Source organism: Acipenser ruthenus, chromosome 1, assembly GCF_902713425.1.
Source record: "Acipenser ruthenus chromosome 1, fAciRut3.2 maternal haplotype, whole genome shotgun sequence".
NCBI lineage: Eukaryota > Metazoa > Chordata > Actinopteri > Acipenseriformes > Acipenseridae > Acipenser > Acipenser ruthenus.
In genome coordinates, this window is record NC_081189.1 from 28,414,733 (window position 1) to 28,437,638 (window position 22,906).

Here is a 22,906-nt window from a genome sequence, read left to right on the forward strand (position 1 = left end):
GACCTACCTTCAACATCTGAACCTTGCAACCTTGTGTAGAAATCTCATAAATGTCTGCACAAATTGGGAGATTCCAGTTGACAACGTGACAACAATGGGGATCTAGTGAAAGCAGTTGTACGTAAATACATATGTGATTTAAAAATCTAATTGCTAATTCTTATTCTATGCCAGAGGATGTATGTTACTTGTTTAGCAGCACGTTCTACTACAGTATGCATCCACATTTAAATAAACAATCTTCATTAGTACAGTCATTAGTCTTAGTAGAGATCTGTTTCTCAAGCCCAGCCTAAAGCCATGTTTAACACTTACCGGTTTCAGGAAAAGCTCCTCAAATTAAGCTGACAGTAATTTAGACAAATGTGTTGTGTTTTGACATATTTTTTGAAATGTGCATTTTGGTCGTCTAATTCTGCCACAACAGAAGGTTATAATTTAGATTTTCTTTGGGAGTGTGCTTACTGTATTCTATGGAATCTACAACAAAAGCCATACCCAAGCAGTAATCTGGTTAAAGTAATTTCAAGCAGATGGCAATGACATTTTGTGGTAAATAATGCTAAAGTGAACACACACAGTGTCGGCAAGCTCCACGTAGTGACACGACACTGTACATATTGGCACAATTTTGTTATGTCTGCAAACAACGTGATGGTCGAATGAGATGTTACAATAAGTAGACCCCCCCCCCACACAAAATCTGTAACAAATCTTTAAGTTATTTACTTGACCAGCATTATCTGTTCCTATTCTTGGATGTTAAAAATGTATTTCTGTTGCTGGAATTAATAAGGGAAAGAATGAAAGAGAAGGAGGGAGGGAGAGAGAGGCTGTTTTGACTTTGTTATGATTGGATGCGAGTGTGGAAATTTTTTGAATTGTGTTGTCAGCATCCTAGTCTTGGAATGGATTGTATAAACAGAGTGTGTAAGGTATTTTACCCCCCCCCCCAAAAAAAAAAAAAAAAAACATAGTAAAATGATGTAAAATGGAATATGTTCATACCCTGTATTATGTATTTGTCTAACACATAACAGCACAGTTGAAATGCCACATAACAAAGCTGGTTGGTACTTTTTTTTAAGTATAATATGTACATGTGTAGGTGGAGTAAGACACGCTGTGTGGGGAGTTTGTAGCTTAGCTATCTCTAAGTCCTGATCTTCAACCACTAGGCTACAAACTGTGTTGTCATTTTCATTCACCTTAAAGAGTAAGTAGCGGGATTTTAAAAAAATATAGCATTACACATCCCTACGTGTTGCTACAACTGTTTAAATAACGTACCTGTGATTTTTCTTTTCATTGTTAACATCCTGACAACTTTTTACACTTATAACTAAAGTCTGTTTCAAAGCTCTTTTCAAAATGTCCGCTCTAGTGTGCTGATAGTGTAAGGATTATTGCCCACATTGTCAAACAGATAACACAGCAATAACAATCCATGATGTGGTATGGAACAGAAAAGCCAGAACACTTGTTATGTGTTTATTTTTTTGCAGGACAGATCTTAAACCCCAGTGCTAGAGTGAGCATTTTTGTAAAGAGTTTTGAAACAGACTTTAAAGTTATAAGGACAAATTACAAGCACGTTATTTAAACATTTGTAGTAACATTTGGGACTGTGTAACGCTATATTTCTCGGAACCCCGCTACTTACTCTTTTTAAGCGTGTATTAGCCATATTTTATTATAAACAATGTCCCAATAAAAAAATTAATAGTTGTTCGGTTGCTTTTTTTTTTGTGTAATTTAGATAATCTATGGAAAAGCATAAATCAGTTTGGGAATTTCTGGAGAAAAAATCCAAAGTGGTTGGTCAGCCATCTTTGTTGGAAATATAATTAACCTCAGATGTATTGTTTGTCATGAAAATCAAGCTTTAGGCCCCTCCCATGAATTGTCATATTCCTATGTTAAGAATTTACCTACTCAACTACAGAATTTAGTTACAGTTGAAAGCAGCACTGAAGACCACTAGAGGGCAGACAAGGATGTGCAAGATTAGCTGCTCCAAACTAAAACCAGCCTGCTGTCTCTGTGCTGTAGTTTTATTTTTTCAATCGATAAAAGTGGAAATGTCAGTCCAAAAAGTTATGAAATACAATCCAGTCCCGTAGAACTGTAATAACAACAATAACCTCATGGGAAGTGGTGAAGGTGGTTCATTGTTTACCTTGCTGTTAAAATAAACTTTACTACATTGTACATTTTATTGATGCACATTTAAAGGTGTGCATGATTGTACACCACACACTTTAGTGCATTGCATTAAACCAAAAGGCATTGAATCTATGGATATTTGCAAAAGCATTTTGTAAACAAAAACAGTAGTGTCTGTATGCAAATACATTGTTAATCAATTCTGCTGTTCAAATAATGTAAGTTATTACATATGCACAGTTTCATTAGATTTTGTCACAAACCAATTTAAAACCCTTTCGCTAATAAAATAATTAAAATAGGTCCTGTTTTTTGAGGTACAGGTAAAAAACCATTAGTTTTTTCGAGGTACAGGTGCAAATGCATTTGTTTTTTCGAGGCACAGGTGCAGACCCATTTGTTTTTTCGAGGCACAGGTGCAAACCCATTTGTTTTTTCGAGGCACAGGTGCAAACCCATTTGTTTTATCGAGGTACAGGTGCAAACCCATTTGTTTTTTCGAGGCACAGGTGCAAACCCATTTGTTTTTTCGAGGCACAGGTGCAAACCCATTTGTTTTATCGAGGTACAGGTGCAAACCCATTTGTTTTTTCGAGGTACAGGTGCAAACTCATTTGTTTTTTTGAGGTACAGGTGCAAACCCATTTGTTTTTTCGAGGTACAGGTGCAAACCCATAATCAACCTGACAGAGATAGATAGGTTAAACAATGGGAGTGCATGAATATATACCTCGGTTCCCGCAGGCAGGAGCTTCTCACAGACGGAGGTCGGACGCAAACCCAGGACCTCCCGCTTTGAAACATAGTGCCGATACTGCTGTACAAAAGAGCTGGACTCCCTTGAAGGAGCAGATATCGAGCTTATGTGTTTAGATTGCGTCACCTACCAGCCCTGACCCCTACCCCTGTGCACACTACACTCTCCCCTGCCAGCCTCAAGTCTGCCCTCGGACTTGCTCACCAGGCTACAGGGTTCCAAGAGCATGCCTGGGTACCTGCATCCCACCACTTACACCAATGTGGCAAACAGATATATGGCTTATGTCTTGATGTTTAGAATGCGTCACCCACCAGCCCTGACCCCTACTCCCGTGCACGCTACAGAATGAACTAAATCAAAACATGATCATACTTTTTATAAACTGGTCATTTTTAAACCATTCTTTTGAGAGAGGTGGTTTCCAGGAAGAGTAATTTTCTCCTTATTAAAACTTTACACTTGTATTAATCTAATCCCTCCTCTTCTTTTTAGAGCTTGATACATCATCTTATTTCGGACTCTGAGACAGAGAACAATTCCTTCATTCAGATTCTGGGATATACATCGGAGGAATATCATTCAAATCTAGTGAAATGTGTAAGTAGGATTTAAAAAAAAAAAAAAAAAAAAAAAAAAAAAAAATTGCTTAAAACGTGTAACTTCATCCAGATCCCCAAATTTACATAACTAAGAAATTTAATTTCATATGGCTTTAAAAGTGAGATGTTTAATTATGTCATTTTGGAATTTTACAACATGAGGATCTGAATATATATATATATATATATATATATATATACAGTACTGTGCAAAAGTTTTAGGCAGGTGTGAAAAAATGCTGTAAAGTAAGAATGATTTCAAAAATAGACATGTTAATAGATTATATTTATCAATTAACAAAATGCAAAGTGAGTGAACAGAAGAAAAATCTAAATCAAATCCATATTTGGTGTGACCACCCTTTGCCTTCAAAACAGCATCAATTCTTCTAGGTACACTTGCACAAAGTCAGGGATTTTGTAGGCATATAGTCAGGTGTATGATTAAACAATTATACCAAACAGGTGCTAATGATCATCAATTCAATAATGTAGGTTGAAACACAATCATTAACTGAAACAGAAACAGCTGTGTAGGAGGAATAAAACTGGGTGAGGAACAGCCAAACTCAGCTAACAAGGTGAGGTTGCTGAAGACAGTTTACTGTCAAAAGTCATACACCATGGCAAGACTGAGCACAGCAACAAGACACAAGGTAGTTATACTGCATCAGCAAGGTCTCTCCTAGGCAGAAATTTCAAGGCAGACAGGGGTTTCCAGATGTGCTGTCCAAGCTCTTTTGAAGAAGCACAAAGAAACGGGCAACGTTGAGGACCGTAGACGCAGTGGTCGGCGAAGGAAACTTACTGCAGCAGATGAAAGACACATCATGCTTACTTCCCTTCGCAATCGGAAGATGTCCAGCATTGCCATCAGCTCAGAATTGGCAGAAAACAGTGGGACCCTGGTACACCCATCTACTGTCTGGAGAAGTCTGGTCAGAAGTGGCCTTCATGGAAGACTTGCGGCCAAAAAGCCATACCTCCAACATGGAAACAAGGCCAAGCGACTCAACTATGCACGAAAACACAGGAACTGGGGTGCAGAAAAATGGCAGCAGGTGCTCTGGACTGATGAGTCAAAATTTGAAATATTTGGCTGTAGCAGAAGGCAGTTTGTTCGCCGAAGGGCTGGAGAGCGGTACACGAATGAGTGTCTGCAGGCAACAGTGAAGCATGGTGGAGGTTTGGGGCTGCATTTCTGCAAATGGAGTTGGGGATATGGTCAGAATTAATGGTCTCCTCAATGCTGAGAAGTACAGGCAGATACTTATCCATCATGCAGTACCATCAGGGAGGCATCTGATTGGCCCCAAATTTATTCTGCAGCATGACAACAACCCCAAACATACAGCGAAAGTCATTAAGAACTATCTTCAGTGTAAAGAACAATGAGTCCTGGAAGTGATGGTATGGCCCCCACAGAGCCCTGATCTCAACATCATCGAGTCTGTCTGGGATTACATGAAGAGAGAGAAGCAACAGAGGCTGCCTAAATCCACAGAAGAACTGTGGTTAGTTCTCCAAGATGTTTGGGCCAACCTACCTGCCGAGTTCCTTCAAAAACTGTGTGCAAGTGTACCTAGAAGAATTGATGCTGTTTTGAAGGCAAAGGGTGGTCACACCAAATATTGATTTGATGTAGATTTTTCTTCTGTTCACTCACTTTGCATTTTGTTAATTGATAAATATAAACTATTAACATGTCTATTTTTGAAAGCATTCTTACTTTACAGCATTTTTTCACACCTGCCTAAAACTTTTGCACAGTACTATATATATATATATATATATATATATATATATATATATATATATATATATATATATATATATATATATATAATTTAATGTAGGTTTTCATACTTTCTTACAAGTTTAATGACTATATCTGCCTGAGCAAACATTGCTAATGGTAAACCAGTTTGCAAAATGGAAGTTGGCTTTACTGTTTTTTTTGTTTTTTTCTTTGATGTAAAAGAAATAGAAATGTGCAAGTCAGATAGCAAAGTTAAAATTCTGCCACCGTTTCCCCCAGAGTGTGTGTTTAATGTGCCATTGGATTTTTCTTTACAGATGGTTTCATCATTAGTGACAGAGCTAAGAGAAAGCTGCTGTAATGGAATTCACATGCCTAAGAGGTGAGCATTGCAGATACACTATTACCTAACATGTTGAGTTCATGTTATTCCACAAATAAACACACATTCATCTTGTGACGAAAATAAAATCTAGTAAAGAGTAAGTAATAAGTAGACTATCAAGAGCTTGACACAATCAATCCTACATTTGGAGGTAAACTATATAAAGAAATATCTCTACTACGTTTCACAAACAGCATTCCTAAACTGTAAGGAGATTCAGTTGGACATTACTAAGGTAATATGGGGTAAACAGATTTGTCCATGAACTTGCCCAGGAATATTTATGTTATATCTTTTTGTATAGTAGGCTAGTCTCAGCTGGAAATAAAACACAGGATCTTCCATTTCAAAGGCATTAACAGTACTAGTTGATATTCTGTGTAGTGTATTATGATGTAAACATGTACATTTAGATTTTTATAAAGGATACATACTGTTTTTTCCAGGTTTACACCTGATAGACTGCACAGTCTGTCAGTTTTCTGTATACCTCTTGTCACTTGTTCGGAAGCTGCTCCATTAATCGAAGCCCTGCTTACGTGCTGTGAATCTGGTTCAGGAGAGACACTCAGTGCAGACTTCTTAAAAGCTGTTGGCACAGCACTGCTGCAGTGAGTACAAGGTTTTGTATCATCTAGAATGTTAGGATTGAGACATAATTAAAATATATATATATATATATATATATATATATATATATATATATATATATATATATATATATATATATACACACACACCATAACAGTACAGTATTTCATGTTAGATTTTGAAATTGTCACATTTTTTCAGTTGTTGTCGATTATATGTAGGTCCCTATGTTTTTCTCTACTTTGTTTTTTTTAAACCTGCAATTCAGTCCTAAGCCTCCAGATGTCTGTGTAACCACTCCAGCTAAACTGATCAAAAGAATAGTTAAGTAATCAACCCATAAAATTCTGGCTAATTACAAAACACCCCCTAATTACAAGGAACACTTATTGTCATTCTAGAAATTGATGCGTTTAAAGAAAAGGCTTACCTCGAGACTTGCTGTTTTAGAACAAATAGATGCACCAATAAACTCAAAAAGCATTTATTTGAGAGATTGCACGCAGCAATGTCTGCCTGGTGTGCTGCACACTGATGGGTATAACTTATTTTGAAAGCCGTAACATTACAATTCATCAAACGTATAATAAAGTTGCAGAATTAATAAATACATACCGAGCACTGGCATAAGAGCTGCACAGCACAGATGGCAGAATAAAGAAAGTGTGGTTTTGAAACTTTACAAAAGAAAAATTGATAAGTTACTACAACCCTGGTCAATGCAGAATAAAACCATGTTTTATTTAACCAGCTCACAAGTTTCTGAAGGCAGTAAGGATTTTAGACCCACAACATGATTGTAGTTTGGATACAGAACACCTCCTGATAGATTCTATTCCAGGGTGTGGTGCTTACTGTAAATCAGAAATGGAGGGATATCAAACATATGCAAAAGAAAGCGGTAGTGGAATTTCTTTGACCAAATTTTGGAGAAATGCAGAAGAATTATTTCCCAGTTTAGCAAGGCTAAAATATATTTGTCAGTTGTTACCAATTCTGTGGATGCTGAAAGAAGTGTTTCTTCATCTGGATACATATGTTACAGAATCTATCAAATGCCCAGATTCCAATAAATGGTTATAATATCAGTACGGTTCAGGGATCGGTGCCAGAAATGGTAAATCTATTAAAAAATATATCTATATGTTCTCTTCTGTTGACGAAATATATATTTGTGCCCAGATATCAAGAAAATGTAATCAATTTTTTCAGATGGTTAACGTAATGAGATGATTGTTTAATGGTTGCTCACTACGTGCCAAAATTACAGGTTAAAAAACAAGTGAAAAATGCAGAGCCCTAGTTATATGGAAAACTACAAAGCGGTATGTAATTCAAAATATTAATGTAACATTATTCATAATTTGTTCATTCTACAGGGTGATGCAAAACTTTTGGCCATAGCTGTATATGTTCTGGTGTTTATTGGCTATTTAGAGCATGTTGCCATTAATACAGATTTTATTGTACACACAATAGTGTGTGGGGAAAATACAGAGTGGCTTAAAACATCCAGTTTCAGCCCAAATGTACTTTGTAAGAAACTATGCCAGAATGCTGAGCATTTGTATGTTTTCCCAAGACAGTGAAAGTGATCTTTAATATTAAATCTTAGCAAGTCTATCATTCTTACCGTCTCTTTAAAGAAAACTGGGATGCGCAACACGTACTAAGGAAATGCAATACTACAGTATATTTATTACATAATACACTTTTATCATCGAAGTCTTTAAAGATTGCAAATAGATTTTATTTGCCATTGTGATTGAGCCTAGGTTAGTGAAAACTTGTCATGTTAAAATCATGTTTAAAATGTCTGGTATTTCACGAAGCAAGAAGTGCCTCCACAATATGTGCAGTAGGCTTGTATAACCTGTGCAAGCGATGAGTTATATATATATAAACATGAATAGCATCTAAGTTTTTCAGCGCTCGGTTTCTTTTATTTGTTTTTATGACTTTAGTTTAATTTAACTTGGTGGTTTTTACTGAACAAAGCTCTTTATAAAGTCATGTTTGTTGTTAACTGTTTTCCTTGTGCAAACAAATCTTTCTTCTTGCATTTAATTTAATTTAAACATCACAAAAACAAACTTCTAGTTCAGTTCCTACTATGTAATTGCCTCACTCTAGTGTTTTAATCTTCTTCTGTTCTCACCCACATATGCAAAACCACATCCCCGTATTAGATTCACTGTGGAATCTGATGAAAGCCACAGCATTCTTTTCTTTCATGTTGTAGCTCACAGCACATAGAACTGATTTGAATTACCCTTTCTACATTTCGCCTACAGGTGAAATATGTGAACATTGAGTCCTGGGTTTTTGAAAACTGATATCAGCTGCTGTGTGGTACAGTATTTTATGTCGGTTAACCAACCCAAGTAGGGGATGGGGGTTGGGGGGCATCTCTGGTTAGTCCCTTAGAACAGGGGTCTCCAACCCTGGTCCTGGAGGGCTGGTGTCCCTCCTGTTTTTTGTTCTAACTGTACACTAAATTAATTAATGTTACCAATTAAGCTTCTAATAGGCACTTAGAAGATATGACCCAAACAGTGGTAATATGTACAATGGGCAGGGAAAGACAGATACAATTCATGTTATTTAATAACCAATTAAATGTGATTTGCCCAATTTGTATGGCTACTAAAATGGTCTGAGCTTCAAATGTTTGTTTCGTATAGTAAGGTGGACTAGGGTAAAGGAAAAACAGTATAGTAATTCAGCTGTTGGCTTATGCACATAAAACACATACAGGTAATGACAATACAGAAATTAAATGCCAGAAGAAATGCTAGTTGGACAAGACAATAATGACACAAAATGAGTGCACTCTCAGTTATAACGTGCCTCGGATATAACGCTCCTACAGCATGTCCCCCAATTCCCTATACTAGTGATTCATGCAATATATCTACAGTAAATACAGTACCGGTGTTGTTCAAACTATAAACAACTTCTCAGTCTAATTTCCGTTTCTGTCTCTCCCTTTTGATACAGTATCCGAACTGAAGAAAAGCTGTCTGGCACTTTATAAGACAGACATCTTATTCAGCATTCGTTTTATAACTAAATAAATATTAGGCCTATTACGTGGTTGTTTTTCCTAATGTATTTACTTTTTTGCTGTGAAAGGAGCTGCAGCTTTCTCTGGGAGACAAGACCCTTCAGCTTCGCTTCAGCCCCGCTCCAGCAACCAAACCTGGGGCAAGCCCATTCCCTCTTCCCCTCGCCCAACCCACTCTCCTTCTCGCACTTGGTTTGCTTGTCTGTCGCTTTGAACTGAATTCCCGACCGCTGTTTATCCAGGCTATGTATAGTTTAAAAACTGCTAATTAAAATGATCCACGAGTGGGAATGTTACCTTTATTTATTTATTTATTTTTTTTGTTGAAAAAAATGGCACAGTGTGTTCAGGTCAGGAGTGAGGTGTTCTCACAGGACTGTAGCCAGTGCCACTTCACTGACACTTCATGAGCAGGAAGTCTAAACTAACAAGAAAAAACATTTTTTACGTGAATATGGCCTACAGTCATAGTCACCATTTTATTTTTAATCTTTTAATAATTGCTTTTTTGTTTTAAAAGGAAGAAGATTGGGCTGCAGGAAACAGTAATCATTGGCCTCTGGTTGCGCTACCTTCCCAGTCTTGAAAATGTCACACTACATCTAATTGAAACAGTTGTTTCAACTCCACACTTTTCTCCACAAGAAATGGAAAGCTTAATCAACGATTCATTGCTGGTAGGTTGCTGAGCATTACAGATTTGTTACATACTATTGGTTCGCTATATATTTTGTGTTTTTTAGAAATTCAAACATAAATTGGTCATTCTAAAAGTAAGCTTTAACTTAAAATGACAGATAGTACATTGAGCTAATTCTGTAGGTTGTACCAGTAGACATTTCTTAGACTGTTGCTTTAGTATGAAGAAATTTGATACCATGTGTAATATACTTAGATTCCTTGACTAATATAAGCGTGATGGTCTAGTGGCTTGTGTTTTATGTGGTTAGGAATTAAATTAGGATTATGACCCTTGGGTTCAGTAAAAATTAGCAATGGAAATTTTACAGCCACAGACATGGCATGCTAATGTGTTTTTTTTTAGTTTTTTTTAGGGGTGGTGTGGGGGGGGGGGGGGGGGGGTATTATTTAAGCACAGCATTCTGCATCCTCTGCAAGCTACTGTAACCACAGCAACAGAAAACAAATAAGTGTCTTTTAAAGTTTTTAAAAATGAGATTCCATTCGTCACATTTGATCTTTTCGGAGGCATGACAATAGAATGGCTAGAATTACAGAAGCAGATCCAGGAGACACAAAGATTTAACAAGTCAACAACTTCATGAAATCGAAGAAAACTAAAAATGTTGGGTAGCTGGTTTTTATTGATTTGATGAAACATAAAGAAATGTCTTGAAAATGTAAGCAGTCTGTTACGATAATTCTATGCTTCAGCGTAATTCGGCTGGTCAAGAGTACTCGGTTTTGTTATATTAGCCTCTGTGCTGGTCTCAATCGCTCCATAAACAGTGCTGATATAAACCGCAATGATAGCCTATTAGTGACCAAGTATTTAAAAATGCCAATAATGTATTTTTGTATTGTTGGTTTCTGCGGGTCAATGGTAGTAATGCGTGGATAGTGAACTTTGTCTTTGCCTCCTTTTCTGTATCTTTTCATTATCAACAAAAATACATGATTGGCATTTTTAAATGCTTGGTCACTAACAAGGCTAACATTGTGGTTTATGTCAGCACTGTTTACGGAGCGATTGAGACCAGCATGGAGGCTAAAATAAAAAAAAAAAAAAAATGGTTAGCTTCCGTGCCTCCAACCCAACTACAGCTGTATGTTAATGAACACAATGCATGCCCTGTCGTGTGTTATCTCTTACTTTACAAGCTGCTGTGTTGAGTGCACGTGACCGCAATACACAAAAACTCCCTAGTAAAGAATACATTTTAGACACTCCAACGAGTGACAGAGAGTTTATACCTTTGTTTTTGAACTTGGAGATATTTTAAGGGTTTGCAATAGGATCTGTAAACTATGCTGACGCTTCCTTTCCGTAATTATGTAACCTTTCCACGGACCACCTGAAGGGAGCCGGCGGACCACAGATTGAGAACCACTGGTCTACATTCAGAGCGTGTGTACTGGAACAGAGATTTTCTTTCATCAAGAAGAAAAATGTAAATTAAATTTGATTTGATTGATTTGGAACATAGGTTAAATATAGTTTGAAGGATAACATTCATTTCAAGGTCCTTTTACAAGCGATTAGAGAACTCATATTGACCAAGTGGGTAAAAGGAAATCTCAGATCCATTTTTAATTATAATTAATTCACTCCAAAGTGTTTGTCAGGGAAGAGATACATCTGTTTCCACAATAATAAACTTGCATTCCTATCGAGAGCCATTGTTCACATGTTAGCATTTATCAGAAGGATTGGAATTTAGAAAATACTAATTGTAGATTACAAAATGCAGAATTAAGCATACACTTATTACAGTTGTTCAGGACGGTTATCAGTCAGTGTGGATGCAAATGTCTTTCTAGACTGTGATTTAAGTTAATACAAAAAAAAAAAATGAAACGGGCACTGACAAATGAAGTACAGGAGACCGAAAGAGAATTTTTAAACTTGCAATGAATGGAAAAGGACACTAGATGTCATTACAAACTGTTTATATAGGAGTACTGTGTGTGTGTGTCATATTTACTTTTTGAAACTTGAGAAACTGCTTTATGAAGCGGCAGTCTGTTAGGGAGATTTTTCCAGTGTTTAATGCCTGCAAATTCTATATTATGGTTTATTATCCCTTGATGAGGATGCAGTCTTAAGAACAGAATCTAAAATATATGTGGGTATATTGAGGTATATTGTCTCATTGGAGCTCATTCTTTAAGGTACCTGGCCATGTGGCAGATGTAGGCCATCATGGTAAGAGCTATAACTTTGTATTTACAGCCATGGCAGGGTATGTAAACTTGCTGTTGTGAGAGAAAATCCCCCCCCCCCAAGCCCCTGCACAAAAAAAAAAAAAACTCTGGATCTTTACCTGAGTTCCTCCCAAAATACTATTTCCTGCTTTTTGGGGTCAGCTTGCTTATGTCGATATGGGCTCTTACCATGTGGAGGTGCCCCACAGCACGATGAAGCACAAACCTTTGCACTGAAACTGCATATGGTGATCTGCATGAATAAATGTGATTTGAAACTGTTGTTTTCGGCACTTCAATATTTTCTTTTTCAAGCCTTGCAGTAAATGAGTAAAGTTTATTTTGGCTCTGGTTCTGTGGCACAAAAATGATATTTTATGGGCTGCTTAGTGACTTTGAGAGCAATTACATTTAATATCTATCACTCCTTAATCAGAGTTTCAGCAGGAGTGGTTTTTGAATGAATAATTACTATAGATAAAACTAAAGTTTGATGGATATTTTTATTGTATGTTATGCCTTTTTTTGCAGTAGCTGAGCAGAGGCTGAAAATAAGTGCTTGAGTTTACATGCTTCATTTTTTTTTCTGTTGCTTTTTTAATGGTTTATTTTAACATCTTACTGGAGTTATGTGTGCAGTGTCTGCAAAGTAGATTTAAAAAAAAAAGATTGTTAAGCTTAGTTGATGTGCAACATAATTGCCTTTTTTTCCCATCTTTGTTTCAGCCCAAAGCTTCAGCCCGCCACCCTCACATTTTTATGATAGTAGACACTATTTTTAGGTAAGTAACTGCAATATATACAGTATGCATTGAAGTATGATATTAAATGAGTAAAGGGCAGTTGTTCAGTGTGGTGCAACTTCAGATTTTGCCTTGCCTAGATCAAATATGTGTGGTCTTTAATGAATTACATACTGGAACTGTGGGCATCTGTGCTATTAATCATCTGCACGTTGTGTTTACTCTGTAAAGGAAAATGTTTTCCCTTTTAAGCAATGTACTTTACAAAAATGTATAAAATGAGAATCTGGTTCACAAAAGCTCTTTAAGTAGGTACATTGAACTGAACAGAGAGAAAATGGATTTCTACTGCAGTCTCCTGCTTAATTTAGCACAGTATGACACAACTGGAAGCACAGTGGACCCCTAAAGACGCTGAAGCTAGTGACATCAATCAATACAACTCCTTATACGTTATTATCCATTGTTTGGTGTCATATTCTGGTTTGAAAGAATGGGGAAACAATATGAGAAGCTTATATTTACATCATGAAAGTTATATTTTGTACAAGTTGATATACCACACAAAAGGAAATAAGCCCATACAGTACTTATTGAGGGTCAAATTATCCCGCAAAAGTGTTCCGATGTACTGGTAACCTGTTAACTGTTTCGCTATAGAATGTGTAGTAGCCTATATTTCATCACAGTTTTTATGACCACAGGTATGGCCTTTGTTTTATGTATGTATTTATTTATTTATTTATTTATTTATTTATTTAGCTTTTTTCTGATTTTTATTTAGTTAATTTTTTTTTTTTTTCTGGAATAGGTTTGGAATCAATTTATTTGTGGGTGTCTAAGTTTCTTTGCTTTTTTTAAAAAAAAAATGTATCTCTTGTTGACAAATTTGTGGAAACGTTGTGATCCTTCCTGTCATCAGATGCCGTCCTTTCTACTGTGAGTTGCTTGTGGTACTGCACATACATATCCAATCCAATATTTTTAATGTAGATTAGCCTGCCATTCAAAAATAGGTCTCTTAACTATTATTCATAATGGTTAAAGAATGAACGAGTCAAGAAGATGCAGTTTTGTGTTTGAGTTCATGAAAGACAGGATGTTCAAAGTCTAAACTGCAAATGCATGAACTGGATTTAATAGCCAGGACACGTTGATTTAACAAAATTAAACCATAAGGAACAGGAATTCTCAATGACATCACTAGTAGTTTTACCACATACTGCATAGTGAGGTGGCATTTCTACAACATATAATTATGTTCAATTTATTTTACAGATAGTAGCAAACTAGAAATACCGGTATCCTCACACTAAAGACTTCAGTTTGTTTGTCGCCAGTGGCTCGAAGGCGGGGTTCAGATATTCCTGTCCATCGGATCTCCTTTGCAGGATACTTGAACCTTTAGGAAGTACTTTATGGGCTTATAACCTCTGTACTTCTCATCATTTGTGTGGTATATCAACAAGTACACAATGTAACTTTCAGGTTGTAAATATAGTATTCGTATAGCTTCGTATCGTTTCCCTGTTCCATATTAATATCATATCAGTATATATCCATCCCCTTATATATATAAGAGTACAATAAATATAGTAACATATAGAATGGTTAAACTATTTAAAAAATGCGAATTGGTTAAATAAAGAGCTGAACCTAAAAACTTTAAGAATCAACATCTTATAGTTTTTAATCAGTTACAAGAAATTCCTTGAGTAGTGGCCGTGTTGCTATTTACTGTAGGCTATATTTTCTTGGACCCTTTTCCTTGCTTTGCAGAGAAGAGTTTTTCTTTGGCACAGCTGATTAAAAGGCAAGGGCAATTAAAACACAACTTTGCTCTACTTGTCATTATGTGGACCTGCACAGCTCCACTTACTCCATTCAAATGTTGTGCTGAAAGCCCCACCTCAACAAAACCAAAAAAAAAAAAAAACAATGGTTCATTTGAATTTGTCGCTTAAGAATCAAAGGTATTATAACTTTAAAGCAGAAACTGCTACAAAATCAAACTGCATTCTTACTGTATGAATGTCTGGATAATCAACTGCTCCTGTTCACTGAAAAAGACAATGAGGTATGAGGCTTCTTGAAGTAGGATTTAATATGGGGTGTTATATGGATGTGCACTAAGTGATTTCTACAAGAGGACCTGTCCAAATATCCACCTACATTTAAAAGAACATCTGTTTACTGTCTGCTTTGGGCAACAAGATTAAATCATCATCCTATGAAAAGGAGTAGCCTGCACAGACTTTTGATTTCTGTCATTATAATTAGATAGTATACGGTAGGTGCCTTTTAAGACTAATGAGATCTTTTGATCTATTTGAACTGGGATTCCCAATTGCGGTGGAGTTACTGAAAGTGACATGGCCTTTGATGTTTTTTCTTTTAATAAATCACTGAAAACAAATGCATACCAGTGTGTGTAATGTGAAAATGTGAGTGAATGCAATGTTTATCTTTTCACTGTTCGACAGTTAAGCATCTCTACAATGTTATACACACATTGTCCAGTTTGTTTAGCAGCATATCTTCTTTATGTACCCACTATTGGGGTCTATTTGAATAATCTAAACAGTATCAGAAATGTATTTCCCAGTGGGGTGTATATTTAAAGAAGATATTAGATGCACCACTGCTTAATTCATTCAATAAAATCAACCCCTATACTGTATATCATATAGGGCCTTCCCCAAGTTTGACAGCCGAGGTGAAATAAAACAAACAAATAACAGAATAGCAGCTAGTAAGTGTGATTTTAAAATGAATAAATAGATAAATAAATAATACATATCCTGCTCCTTGAAACTGAGGAACCACTGAGAAGTGATTGCATTGTCCGGTGTACTTTTATAACAGTTCCCTTTCCTGATTCACTTATAAGCACACTTAAGTTTATTAAATATCTTAAGTCAAACCTGCACGTTGTCTTAATTAAAAAGCAGCTACAGTATTTAAATAGTAGACTGTTTTGAGACTTGAGAGGTGGTCTTTTTTTTTTTTTTTTTTGGTGTTTTGATTGCATTATGAATTCTGTGTCTAACCTGTCTAATTGTAACCTCTTCGTGCACAGGAACATACTGCTGGAGTCTGATGGAAATCTTTTAGTACAGACACTCATGCAGATGTTTACTCGGAGCTTCATTCAGGCACTGCTTTTTGGGGAAGCACAGGTACAGTAGGTGGTGCAGAAATACACATTTTGAAAGATAACTACACATTTAACATATTTACACATATAAACAACTGGTGGAAATGTGCCTGGTTTTGTCCTTGATGAAACAGCTCATCTATCCCCATGGATGTCTGAAAATAGGAATATATTATGAGGATAGATTAGCTGTTCTTGGGAAAATATGTGCATGATATTTCTCCTCCCCATCCACATATCCTATTCCATTAAATCTGGGACACCGCTTCTTTGAAAATGTAGCTTTTATGTTAATGTGGGATGGTAATATATTTGGATTCAGTGTTTTTTTGGGAAGCCTGTTGCCATGCGAAGAAGCACACCAGCATTTTACAGTATATTTGAATAATTGAATAATTAGCTTTCTACTCCCAACTGGCTTCAATAGTAAAAGCATTTTAAGGAGCCATTTAGGGGCCTGAATACTGTAGTGAACTGTTTATGAATGTAGCGTCCTTTATGTTCTGTCAATGGCCCATTAAACTACACAGTAATTACAATAATTGGTTGACTAGTTATCTTTACTTCTGCTTCTGATCATTCTTCATTCTTCTTTTTTTCAGGATAAACCTCCCTTGAAGGCTTTCTTTCCTCACAATCCACAACCTCTATTGATGGCACTTCTAAAGCATCCCTCTGGTACTTTGTTTTTCACTGGTTCAATCCACATATGTGATTTGTGTGCTAATTTAGCATGTTTTAATGTACGATGGACGCAATTCTTTTTTTAATTCTGAGCTTTTGACACGGTAAATAAATAAACATGTCATTTTCATTTTCTGTTTAAGTCCAATAACTAGGGCTTTGGGTTTTTTTTGACTGTATAAAATGGCTTATTTCACGTATTTGATAGATATTTCATGATAGTTATTATACGACAAATGTTCCTAAATATGTAAATGCTTACCAGAAAAACAGTATTTTTTTATTTCCACCTTTTAAAACATTCTATTTTCACCATTGGAATGATAAATAAATGTAAAAATAATAAGACATGTGACATGTCCCCTTCTTGTACTGGACAGAGCGATTTAACAAAAATATTTCTGATCTTTGATGCAGCTGGTGTTTTATTTTTTTGTTGAAGACATCGTGCAGCTCTGTGCAGTGTGTTCAGTTATTTACCTGGAAGCAAACTAAACCGGCTGCCAGGTTCCTAAATACAGTGCAGGGCATCAATCAGGCAAATGTTTGCTGTATTTTATTTAAGTGATGAAAAAAATATGTATATTTCTTTCAGAAATGGGAATTTTCACATTTTACACAACAAGGGGTAAACTTTACAAAAATACAGCCTTACCAATAACATTAACTAACAATACTAACCCTACATCATACAGCTCTCACTGCCAACTGATAGCTTTCAGTACATCGCATTTTATAATTCACATTTTTGTGGGCATGGTGCAAATTTGGATTAACAGTTTTGCAAACCAACTGGAAAGTGCATCCAATGGGAACAGTAGAAAGAAGATCAGGTTGGCTTATTTAGATCCTTCCAAAATGCAGCGTGGTATAATTTTGTGGTAGCTTAACATAGGCATTCACTTTCTCTAGTACTCTCTGTAGATTATTATTATTATTATTATTATTATTATTATTTAATTTATAGAACTGTGTAAATTATGAAAAACACATTGTGTGTACAGTATATGTATACAATTAAGTGGCTTTGGGGGTGGAGTATAATTTATACAATTGTATTTGCCTCAGTAAGTATTGGTTGTATTTAGTTGTAACACTGAGTACAGTACCTTACTTAAGTGCCCTCTGTGCTTCTTCATTTTATTAGTACTGTAGGGGTTTGGAAATGACTTACCTATGTGTCTCTCTCCCACAGATGTGCCCTCACAGGTGTGGCCTCAACATTTACTGTGTATTGTTGAGACATTAAAAGTGGCAGTAGAGGACAAAGATAATGGAGGGTAAGTGACCTCTTGCTTTATAAAATATTATACCATAATCAAACTTTTTCTTATTATGCCTGTTTCACATTATTATTTTATTGTATATCCCTTGACCTGTGATATTTCACTTCTGCAAAGGGGTATTTTCAAAACAGTTAAGGTCACACAGAGTGCATTTACAATTGCAACTCTGACCTGAGCCACCATACAGCTAATTAGATTAAAAGATTCTTAACAATTAGGCCACATGTTTACACTTGTTCTAGGCTCTGGAGCTGTATGTGCGCACACAACACTACGCACTAGAATGTAATAGATGTGCATTGCGGAGTAATCCTAAAATGTGTGTGCTTGCAATTGATTCTCGCTCCAGCCAACATAAATAATTTTACATATATACATGCTTTTTTGGATGTACACAAAAGGTTTAAATAATTTTAAAAAATAAATAAATAATAATTTCAGGACATTTCGGACAAAAGCCCTCATTCAGCTGTGTAGTAAGAAAAGTAAGCACAGTACAGTAAATTTGTTATTTAAACTAACATAAGTTTCTGTATGCTGCAAAGCGTTCAATAATAATGAAAATGTACACTTGACTACACAATTAGGCTACACAGTTACATGTATGTATTCATTTAAAACAAAAGTAGTAACCAGTGCAAACAGCAGTAATGTCTAGTGTTTTTATTTTTATTTTAAGTTTTTACCATATCGTCTTCAAAACTGTCACATCAAAGAAATTATGTCACTCGATGGCAGCTTCTTGGGAGTTGCGCCAAATTCCTCAGCTTTTTAGCAAAACATTTACTCTGCTCCCATAGTTTTTACACCGTTGTACAGTGGGGTTAGTAACCCTGTGGCTGTGTCCTTGATACCAGTCCTCTGCTTCAAGCATTTCCTCTTTTGTAGCAGTAAAAACAAAATTGTTCCCGGTTTAACAGACCACTTGAGGCTGCGGTTTAAGACCTTAGTATAGACAGAAATTGTGACTGTTCTTAGTATAATAAAGATTCGTTTTCATGGGAAGTTAATACATAATGTTGCTGTGGCATCAAGTTTTATCTTTGACCACAGAATATGTCACAGCTGTGGTGGTTGCTTATGTGAAAGCAGATTGGCATTGGGAAACACTTTCTTTGTCTGCACATTGCAGCAATGAATCAATTTTTACAATTAGAGCTGAATTAGGAATAGTATACCAAGAGAAGAAAAAAAAATCTCAGTTTCTGCAGTGAAATTCTGTCCATCTTCAGTTCTCTGTCCAGGCTACACGTTCCAGCTCTTTAAATCATCTCTTATGGTGTTTTATTCACAAACTCTGCTTAGTTCAAATGAGATTTTGGGCCAGTTATAGGATTTTTTTTTTTTTCATTTGGTTTTGAAACCAAGGATTTGCTGAGGCTTCAGACATTTCCGAGCACACTTTGTACTCCCTGCCTTTTTTTCTTTACCCAAAGTGCAGGTAAGTGCAGGAGACTGCAATATGTGGGCAACTTTTGTTTGTTAATGAAATCACAAGTCAGGCACTTCAGGGTTTATTTATACCCTGTCAGTAAAACCATCCATTTAGTTTATATTTCCTTAAAGAAAAAATGGCTGCCCAGTGGCTACCTTTTACTTCTCTTATTAACAAAGCTGCTTCACTTAAGTTATATACAGATTCCAACTCAATATGGTGTACATTCTTTCACAGATGCTAATGGTGGGAAACTGTATTAGTTTATGGAAAGGACTCCAAATTAATATAATGAACAGCTGCCGGAGTTGCAGAAGTGAATTTTAAGGATTTAATGGTGAAACTAAATAACTCGAATGTTTATCAGCATCAACCAGGAACTAGCGCAGCTGTGTCTAAATACAATAATTGCAATGATTGCAAATGAGTGGAAAGAGGCTGTTCAATTATTTATTTAAAATCCTTGGCACAAAGAAAGGAAACGGACGGGAAGATTTGTATTTTAAGGTTGTGTAGAAACTGTAAATGCAATTATTTCAATGATAAACGTGCAGTGTGTTTGATTTTGTTCCAGATCTCAACGAGGCCTCTTTGAGAACTGGTTCTTGCTTGTCCATTGTGGAGACTGGGTGGATATTGCTGCACAGCAGCTAATTGCATCAAAAGCAGAAACCTCAGAGGCCCTACTCTGGCTTTTGGCGTTTTACCATCATCCAAACAACGAAAACCAGCAGAGGACCAAATTACTGGTAGGTTTATGTGGTGGATGGTTGTGATCAGTTGGGACAGAATATGAATCATAAACTTTTTGTCCCCTATTAAGGAAAGTCCGATGAAGGCCACCATCTCAGTTACTATTCTTTTGTTTTTAAACATGATTGTTTTTGATATACAGAACCTGACTGGCTAATACTATCATGCTGTCTGTCTGCTTATTTTTTTCTCAAAATAAAAATAAAATGAAAATAAAAAAACATTGTGTTCAATTGATCTAATCAGTGGCATATACAATACTACCACAGTTTCAATGTTAAATTAGAACTAAACCCATAATTGTACTTTATTTTTTAAAGACAAAATCCAGTTAGGAGACTCTCACACTCTGTTGGTGATGTATTTGAAAAGAAACTGCTCATTAAAAGCCAAATTGTTCAACTGGCCCCTACTGCATAAAAGACTTTACAGACAGGCTAGTACAACCATTGGGATTTTTTTTTTCTCTCTAGACAGAAATCTAACTCAAACCATAAGTAATTTACTAAAGAATTACAAATTACAAATTACAGAAGTACATTAATAATGACTACACAAATGACATTATAACACACATTTCAACTGGTTTTCTATGGGAAATAAGTAGCTTTAAACACAGAAATTAGTCCACTTTGAATGCATGCTGCTTACAATTATGTTTTTATATCACTGATCTTAGCTCATTAACTGATATTTAGTCTGTTTATCCATTAAGTGCAGATGTTGGTTAAGTTAACTGCACAACCACATACAGTTTAGTATACCAATATCCTATAATTTGATTATTCTCCATGGAGTATTTATAGTCACGTCTCGACATTTTCGAGTTCTGATGTTGAAAAAGAGATCCGCAAAGGGATTTGTTATCAGTGGTTCATCACTTAAGGTCGCATTGCACTGCAATGGGTGTATTGATCTGTGTCTGAGCGGTCTTTGCTTGAAGAAATTTTCTGTTCCTTTTCCCACAGTGCAAATATGACCGCCTCTGTCTCTGGGATTTTTTTATTTCCTCTCATTATAAAAAGACAAATCCTGGCTCTATGCCCCGGGCAGCTCACTTTTAGAGACCATGGTCCAAAGAAATTTCCATTCTACCCATATGCTATTCATTCTGTCCAGACAAGCGCAATAGTGTTTTAAACAAAGGTGTTTCTTTTACTCAGGGGTTCGCTTAGCAAGGGTGAATCAAATCAGACTGCACTGAGCTCATGTAAACGTTCTTTTTAATCCTGTTCAATTCCCGGCAGGCAGTTGTAAGAAAAGTCTGTGATCATCTGAAGGTGCTCTTCAGCAGTACAACGCTCTCTCTCTCACATCTTCAGACGTCTTTAGACCTTGCTGAAGCAAACTCAGAAGAAAGTGGCTCAAAATATCTGTTTAATCAGCTCTTTCTGAACTTCTTGCTCTTCTCTGCTGGTGGACAAGTAATTGCAAAAGACGCTGTCCATCTGGTAAGCACGAGCTTTGACACTTGACAGTCATGCACCATGTACGACACAAAGGAAATTTGATTTGATTTTATTATCATTTTGGCTGTTGCATGTTTTAAATTCATGAAACCTATTCATTATTATTGTACTTCAACTGCTAATATCACATAGACCGTTGGAGATGCTAACTTGATATTGTTAGTGTTATGTAAACCCCTTGGGCAAAATCTAAATCGAATGGTATCTTCATTTAACCTGGGACCTAGTATACTGTAGATGCCACTTTGTGGTCATGGGACTTTTTTGGTTCTGTATGATGGACCTAAAGTAACACTTTGAGACAATAGCTTCATATTTGATACACAACTGTTTTCTATGGGTCTCTCAATAAAGTTCCATTACAGGTTTTGTCCAGTAAAAAATAATCAAAAAAAAAAATAATTCCCTGCTTGCATTGTTTTAGTCTCAAGCCACATCAACGAATGCATGCTTTTTCACATACTGTATCCATTTTACTTGATGTTTACAAGCCAATTGATTACATGTGCCTTTCCACAGGGATTCTTTTTTTTAAGGTAATTTTTTTTTTTGGTTTGTTTTTCACAGATGACACATGGAAATGTACTAAATGGAATTTCTGCTATGCTTGCTGGGGCTGAACACAGACTAAACAGTTATGGACTAATGGACTACAAAGCTCACAGAACTCTGAAGCTACTTCAGGAACATCTTAAACGCAAAGCTTAAACACAATAACGTGTTCATTATGAAATGTTCTTGGAAGTGTCATTGTATACTGTATAAATTTGGTTGCCATTAAAATGTTTTACATGAAATACATATTTATTCACCTAAAATGGTAGTTACTAAGTTTGGAAACAAAGCTACTCCTGCCCACTGTAAAGACATGAGCACCATGATTATTCTTCTGTGAAACAAAAGACTTGACTTACCTTTTCAAGCCATTGGGGTCTGATTCAACATGCACTGTCCCATCCACAATTTCATCAACAATATGATCACGGTTTTAAATGTGAAATAGATGATTGAGGGTTTTGTAATATTGTTGCAATGCATGTTTGACCTTGTTACCTTTTAGACACTATTTTCACAGTGAAAAGAATACAGTTTTATGTTTTGTAACTGAATTGGCTTTTCAAATCCATATTTCTTGCAGTTGTTATGCAGCCAAAAGTACCATTGAC

At 36.0% G+C, this 22,906-nt stretch overlaps 1 protein-coding gene across 6 annotated transcripts in view; it reads left to right on the top strand.

Moving 5' to 3' along the window:
- The window catches only part of LOC117968141 (Fanconi anemia group C protein-like), a 40,906-nt gene extending 18,365 nt beyond the window's left edge, over positions 1-22,541 (top strand). For 4 of the 6 annotated variants that reach the window (XM_059035092.1, XM_059035098.1, XM_034915693.2 and 1 more), the window contains exons 5-15: positions 3,419-3,523; positions 5,602-5,666; positions 6,116-6,280; positions 9,848-10,004; positions 12,940-12,995; positions 16,036-16,135; positions 16,716-16,791; positions 17,993-18,077; positions 20,093-20,267; positions 21,519-21,722; positions 22,308-22,541. In XM_059035092.1, coding sequence (XP_058891075.1) covers positions 3,419-3,523; positions 5,602-5,666; positions 6,116-6,280; positions 9,848-10,004; positions 12,940-12,995; positions 16,036-16,135; positions 16,716-16,791; positions 17,993-18,077; positions 20,093-20,267; positions 21,519-21,722; positions 22,308-22,448 — 1,329 coding nt within the window. In that variant the 3' untranslated portion in view covers positions 22,449-22,541. Of the gene's footprint in view, positions 1-3,418; positions 3,524-5,601; positions 5,667-6,115; positions 6,281-9,847; positions 10,005-12,939; positions 12,996-16,035; positions 16,136-16,715; positions 16,792-17,992; positions 18,078-20,092; positions 20,268-21,518; positions 21,723-22,259 lie in introns of all 6 variants that reach the window. The other 2 variants (XM_059035104.1, XM_059035106.1) reach the window with 2 other exon arrangements.
- The last annotated feature ends 365 nt before the right edge of the window (positions 22,542-22,906 follow it).